This window comes from Nansenia antarctica, assembly GCF_963989245.1.
Source record: "Nansenia antarctica genome assembly, chromosome: 6".
NCBI classification, from domain to species: domain Eukaryota; kingdom Metazoa; phylum Chordata; class Actinopteri; order Argentiniformes; family Microstomatidae; genus Nansenia; species Nansenia antarctica.
In genome coordinates, this window is record NC_137676.1 from 48,183,433 (window position 1) to 48,190,343 (window position 6,911).

Sequence of the window (6,911 nt, forward strand, 5' to 3'; positions counted from 1 at the left end):
GGCGGGGTCAAAACTTTTTGATCAAGTGAGTATTCTCTTTCTAAGCTTTTTTCTCCAAAAATACAGTATGTGTTGGAGTTCAGACCATATGACTCACACACTGGCCTCAGCTCACCTATCAGGAGAGTGTTAGGGGAGAGGGAGGTACGGGGAAGTGAGGGACCAGGGGAAAGAGCATGCAAAGCACAAAACAGCGATTAGCAGTGTCAGAGAACATGGGGAACGTATTGGGGTGAATAGGCAGAGTGGAGTAAGAGTATAAACAAATTGACCCAGATAGGGTGTATTCAGAGTAATCAATATTAAACAAAAGAGAGTGGATGTGAGCAAGCCAACTCTGTGTCTCTGTGGAACACATATAACTGACAGAGACAGAGAGAGTGAAAGCCAAAACCTCAGAAGCCAAAATACACTGGAGCATAATTCCCAACACACTTCACACATCACTCCACAGCCTCCAGTAATCCCTGGTTACCCTCAATTAATGCTTTCACCACACAATATTCAAATTCTAAAATGTGGGAAACAGCTCATAACTTTCCCACAGAATCTGATACTTGGGGAATTGGCCTATGCAATTATAAAAGGTCTCTGTATCCCCCTGACAGTAAGGAGAACAGAACAAGAGAGGTAGAGTGGAATTGTTTGGACAGTTCCTCTGTGCAGGATGTCAGTGTATGATGCAGTGTGTGATGTCCATCGCTTTATCATTGCCTGTGTTTGAAGATTTGAGTGCTATGCTTACTAGAACACACTGTTCGAGAAGCTTGCCCCTACTACACAGAGGCTTCCTGACAACATTTAAAAAAAAAAAAAAAAAAAAAACAGTGTTTCAAGCTCACATTGTGGTCACACTTGTGTAATAACTGAACTCAGTGATTTTGTAATAATATCATTTTAAACAGATGATAATGGTACATATGGTGTATGACTGAGCATGGTGCAGTGTAGAACATTTGAACAAGAACATACTGTACATAGTATACTACTATCACAATCCTTACAATCCCCGTGTTGTGGTTGCCATCTAGTGAGCAAAATGTGTAACAGCAACTCTCCTGTCAGTCTCAGGTTACATGTTAAGCATAGTCTCCCTCATGTGTGAAATTGCAGGGTAAATGAAGGATCAATGAGGTTTACTTTATTCAGAGCTATATAATTAGACCCTAGGGGATTTATAGAGAAAGGTTGTTACAATAGCTAAGAAAACCATGTAATTTAAATTTACCAGACGCTTTTAATCCAAATCGATTTACAATTAGAGATTACAGGGACATTCTCCTTGGGGTAATTTAGGGCTAAGTGCCTTACTTAATCGCACACTAGTGGTGGTGTTCCAGGTGCAATTGGAACTCATGACCTTCTGATCACCAGTCCAACTCACTATCCCCTAGACCACCCCTACCCCATGTCATTTATTTTAGACAAAGGTTTTCCTAATCATAATGTAGGTCACAACTGACTGTAAATATGTTTACAATGGAAAGTTTGTTTCTACATATCTGTTTGCTGAAACTGTAAAACAACAACTCTTACCATAGGAACGTAACATAGTTAACTGCTTTATTGATAATATTCATCTTACATAGTCACAGCTCATGTCAAACGACAAATCCATAAAAATTCATGGGCTTTGTCCACTCTAGATATCCAGTTTGTTAATAAGGTATAGATAAGTACTGTGGCATAAGCACAACAACTACCTTTCATGTGTGAGTACAACAGTGACACACATGATTGACACTTTCTGAAATGATCAAATGAAGTACAGTATGACAGGTATAACCATTTCTAGTGTACAGTTCTTGATGATATCAGAATATTGTTGATAATTTAGGGACATACATGTAACAGTCAACGATGATGTTAAGTTAAATACATAGTATAACAAAAACCTCAAGGCAAAATAAAACCGAGCATTTGGACTGAATCTACGGTTATAGAAAACAAATCTGTGGTAAATTAAAAGACTTTGAAATCTGTACAAGAGATAGATCTGATAACATGAAAAAAGCAGCAAAAAGAAAGCCTAATTACAGTGAAAAACTGGAATGAGAAACATAACTCACAAAGAAAGCAGTGAACCTTGCCCCATTCTCCAAATCTTTCGATCGAAGTGCTGCTCTTTCATGTGCTTGGGTTTACCCTAACACGATCCTCGTGTTTATTTGACAGATTTACAACGTTCCCATTGACACTTTGGTATTATATGTCATGGGAACCGGGGAATGATTATTGAAAGGCAAATGGTGTTAAACTAAATTAACTTAACAATCACTGAAGAGCAGGCATTGAATAACAAGCATGTGAATAAGATAATGCACAGGTTTCATCTGAAAGGGAGGTAAAGTCAAGAATGAACCACTCAGGTAAGACGTCAATGTGTGGGAGAAACATCACTATGGAGACAGGCATGCACAGACACACACTCATTCAAACAAATGCATGCACACACATTTATGTATGTACACACACAGACACACACACACACACACACACACACACACACACACACAGTGTGTTGTCCTCAGGTCCAGAGTTGCTGTGTGTTCAGAACTCTGTGGTGAGAGGACCCTTACTCTGGATGTTCCTCATGATAGACTGGACCACCTCAGAAGTAGTTCCCTGACCCCCAATGTCAGCTGTGTGCAACTGAAGGAGAACAAGAACAGTTACCATCGCAGTCAAGTCAACTGATATTTAGGCTATACATTCACAATTGGCACATAGCACTAAGTCACCCATAAACATTATTTTTTAAAACAAAAATAATACTTTTGACTACAGGTTTGACCATGTTGTATAGAGAGAGTGTAAAGGAAGAATCTCTGAAATGTAACAATGATGAAACTGCAAATAACTTGCTGTACTGGCAGACAGTTCAAATTAAGGATAACAAAGGGTCTAGCACTAGCAGTGAACTGTAGGGGATACGTTCAACCAAAGAGGTTGTACGTATGCACTAAGGTAAGACTACTTACCCTGGTCTCATTCATGGTGGTTAGGATAGCATTCCGGATCATAGTGGCATAATCATGGACCCTAGAAAACACAGGAGGGCTTAAGTTGGCATGATCTTTCACATTACCTGATCAATAAGTCCACAAAATCGTTAACACACAATACAAAATACCAAAGCAAATGTACAACCTTGTTGATGCAAAATATTAACTTACTTGAGGTGGTCAAGCATCATGCAACTAGCCAGCAGCATGGCAGTGGGGTTAGCAATGTTCCTGTCTGCAATACTCTTCCCTGTGTTCCTTGTAGCCTAGTGTCAGTGAAAGAGAGTGAGTGAGAACGAGGATGAGGTATGCCTCAAAACAATCAATCACCCATCAATTCACTCTCTTAATCTCACTTTGTCTGAGGCCGAAATTTGGACTCACCGTTTCAAAGACAGCATAGTTTCGGCCATAGTTGGCCCCAGGCACCAGCCCAGGCCCTCCCACCAGCCCAGCACACACGTTGCTGACCACATTACCATACAGGTTGGGCATCACCATCACATCAAACTGTTGAGGTTTGGAGACAAGCTAAAGAATACAAACACAAAGCGGGAGCAAGCGATGAGAAGAGTAACAGAGAAGCTGCAATAATCAACTGACTGTCATTCACAAAGAGAGCCTTTGTTACCTGCATGGTGGTGTTGTCAACAATCATTGCGTCAAAGGTGATGTCTGGATATCCGGAAGCCACCTCCCTACAGCACTGTAGGAACAAGCCATCACCCAGTTTCCTGTTGGGGAGGACGGGGAGCGTTCAACAACCTCAAAGGCCAAAAATACTATGCGAGACTCAAGCCTAGGTAACTGATGAGCTCAATGACTCACATGATGTTGGCCTTATGCACTGCTGTGACCCTGCGACGACCCTTCTCCCGGGCCAATCGGAAGGCGTAGTCAGCGATTCTAAGTGAGTTAGTCCGTGTGATAATCTTCAGGCTCTCCACCACTCCTGGCACACTCTACACAAGGAACGTAAGGAGAAAGTAAGGTTCATACAGTCAAATCGAAAAAGGGTGAAGGAGACACAGAAAGAGAACAAGGGGTGGTGTGTGTGTGTGTGTGTGTGTGTGTGTGTGTGTCTAACCTCATGCTCAAGGCTGCTGTATTCTCCCTCTGTATTCTCTCTGATGATCATGATGTCAATGTTCTTGTGGCGGGTCTGGACCCCAGGGAGGGACTGACAGTGCATCACATTGGCATACAGGTCCAGGCTGGTGCTGGTGGACACACAGAGAGAGAAGGAGTGACTGTGTGAAGTGATGGGGCAGGACAGACAGACAGAGAGCAACAGAAGACTTGACAAAAATCATGTTCACGGACAAATCATTTTAATATAAACCCTTACCGGAGTAGATTGTTTCTGGATTTGTGGGAAGGCGGCATGGTGTGGTTGGTCTCAATATTACCTACAAAACGTTGACATTACATTATTTACAACAATGGTATAGGCCTATGTATTTCATTTAGAATAAAGGCATGTTAATACACTATTTAGTGACACACATGCAATTGTGTTGTTTGCTTTCGTCTCAGAAACTGCATGTTGAGCATCAAAAAGAAATAGCACGGAGCATTATTCAATTTCTCTAACCTTTGAGGGCCACTCCATTGCGGCGGATAGCCATGATGGCATCGTTGATGTCATCCTCAGCTGCCAAAGCGGAGTTGACATTTACCACTTCAAAGTCCACAGGCACACAGCTGAACCTGTAGCACAATACAATTAAATACAACTTTTTTTTACCTCAACTGAAAAACAAAGATCGCATGAGCCTGTGTCTATAAACCATTAATAACATGTTATAGTAACCTGTTATAATACACTTCTTTACTGACCTGAAGAGTTCCCTCACATGGTTGAGAAGTTCAGGTCCAATGCCATCGCCAGGTATCAGGGTCACGGTGTGTCTCCCACCATACTTTGCAGGAGGGGGCTGAAACATAAAAATGCCATGAAGATTATGGCAATAGAAATTGTCTAACAGATGAATGATAACACCAGTACTACCGGTATATCTTGTATGTCAACATGTTTAAGGTCTGAATAAGGTACATCTGCAGGTAAATGGTGAGGATGTGCATGCCTGTGATGGTACTTACTATGATTGGTCCCTGCTTCTTTTTTTTTTTAGGTAGATATCAGGAAAGACAGAATAATGTTTATCAGTTAGAGAGATGCTAGCAGAGAAGGCACCAGAAATCAATACAACATTTCGCCTATCAAAACCAGGATCACTCTTCCCAAATAAGATGGATACAGTAGATATAAAAGGCTGACAACTGAGTTAGCTTTGTAAATGACAAACACAACCTACACAAGTTCAAGTTCACCCAACAATACAGAAAATACAGAATTCTGAATGTCAGAAAATGACTGATAAAAGACCAGTGTTTGGCACTAACAGAGTAGTATTGTGATGCTGTGTTACTATTGGTAGAATTGACATCAATGTTTGATCATTTCGTGGTATGAGATTCAAGTAGGCCTAGGATTACAGTATAGCTTCTGTGCCAAGTGTTAATAATAGGCCTACTCTGTTTAACAGACAAAGGCTATATCTAAACACTGTCAGATTCAACAACATGGATCTGACACTATTCCAATATAATTGACTACTCACATAAGCTGCTGACGACTTCTCTCTGTGACTAGACACTGTCACTCCAAAAACCTGAAAATAAATGCAGAAATACGAATAAGTGCTTTGATTGATTGATTGAAAACTTTATTAGAAGATTTGCAGAAGTAGGTACATGAAAGTACATATTACATACAAGGTCAACTAACAGGATAAAAACCCAAGAAAACCACTGGCTTATTTCAATTGGGGTCCTTGCGTGCGTGGGGACCTCTAGCTCTCCACCTGCGCTTGGGTTAGCGTTTAGTGTTAGACTGATTTGATCTACCTAGCCGAATGTTATTCACTCGAGGTCAAGTACAGTAGTTGGTTACAGTAGCAATATATACATCGTGGCGAGCCAGGGGTATCCTTCAACCAGCTAGCTAACTAGCTAGCTAACCAAATGACCTTGTATTCGTTAGCTTAACCCCTCTGTTTAATTCAATCAACGTTTTTGGTAGCATCGTAGTTGTGAATCACAAAGTATGTGAGCGTTGCCTTACTTTTGCAGTATTTCCCAGTTGTCCACCCCAAATTGGTTTTAGGATTTTGGACATTGAAAGCACTGCACTGGAAGCGGCCATCTTGATACAATGACAGTTCGCGTGCCCGATTATGCTCGTGCCCGACAGCAGAAGTGTCTGACGATTTAGTAGTACAGGCGTTTTGTGAGAAAATGAATGAATGAATGAATGAATGAATGGTCTTTATTGTCATTAATATAGTACAGGTACCATACAACGAAATTTGGGAGGGGGGAACCTCAGACAAATTGCAACAGAAAAACTTTCAACTGTTTATTGCTCATAAATCTCTATATGACATATAAAAAGTCTTAAGAAATCCAAGAAAGTGGATTTTTTTTTTTTTTTTTTTTTTTACCATAACCTGGTAACACGTTTTTGCTTCCAAAAATGACATTATAAAGCTTTAAAATGTTGAAACTTTAATCGAATCACTAAATGAATATACTTGTATACAAGGCAACATAAATTGGCAGTAATCAACATTAATATAGGCATTGATTAACAACAATTGAAAACAATATTATTAAAATATAACTTTTATGTTACTTTCAAAATATTTGTGACTGGTAGATTTGCACTGCCACTAATCAACATGTTGGCACTATTGAACAAAAACGTAAACATGTTAACTTTTAAGTAAAACTTCAGTAGTATCACATGCAGCCTGAGATGAGTTTGCACACCCCAATCCTTTGCAGTTGCTACATGCAACAGAGCACTCAATGCCATGCTTCTTGCATGTGCACCTCAGGCTG

The 6,911-nt window shown here is 40.3% G+C and overlaps 1 protein-coding gene across 2 annotated transcripts; it reads right to left on the minus strand.

Annotated features, from left to right (window-relative positions):
• Positions 1-1,562: 1,562 nt before the first annotated feature.
• On the minus strand, positions 1,563-6,229 carry idh3g (isocitrate dehydrogenase (NAD(+)) 3 non-catalytic subunit gamma). 2 transcript variants are annotated; one of them, XM_080533785.1, is made up of 13 exons: positions 6,133-6,229; positions 5,630-5,680; positions 5,109-5,123; positions 4,845-4,942; positions 4,600-4,715; positions 4,354-4,414; positions 4,093-4,225; positions 3,834-3,967; positions 3,637-3,739; positions 3,390-3,536; positions 3,177-3,271; positions 2,982-3,042; positions 1,563-2,652 (listed from the first exon to the last, which is right to left on the minus strand). In XM_080533785.1, the coding sequence occupies exons 1-13, from the start codon at positions 6,211-6,213 to the stop codon at positions 2,551-2,553; spliced, it is 1,197 nt and encodes a 398-aa protein (XP_080389911.1). In that variant the 5' UTR covers positions 6,214-6,229; the 3' UTR covers positions 1,563-2,550. The 2 variants fall into 2 exon arrangements, with proteins under 2 accessions (XP_080389911.1, XP_080389910.1); XM_080533784.1 differs by having other exon boundaries at positions 5,109-5,126.
• Positions 6,230-6,911: the final 682 nt, after the last annotated feature.

What these genes read in the sequence shown, in the direction of transcription:
- idh3g (XM_080533784.1), bottom strand. Translation starts at nt 6,213, where the DNA reads ATGGCCGCTTCCAGTGCAGTGCTTTCAATGTCCAAAATCCTAAAACCA. An exon ending in CAATGGAGTGGCCCTCAAAG is followed by an intron (nt 4,415 to 4,599) that starts GTTAGAGAAATT and finishes AACGTTTTGTAG; the next exon opens with GTAATATTGAGACCAACCAC. An exon ending in ACAGCAGCCTTGAGCATGAG is followed by an intron (nt 3,968 to 4,092) that starts GTTAGACACACA and finishes TTCCTTGTGTAG; the next exon opens with AGTGTGCCAGGAGTGGTGGA.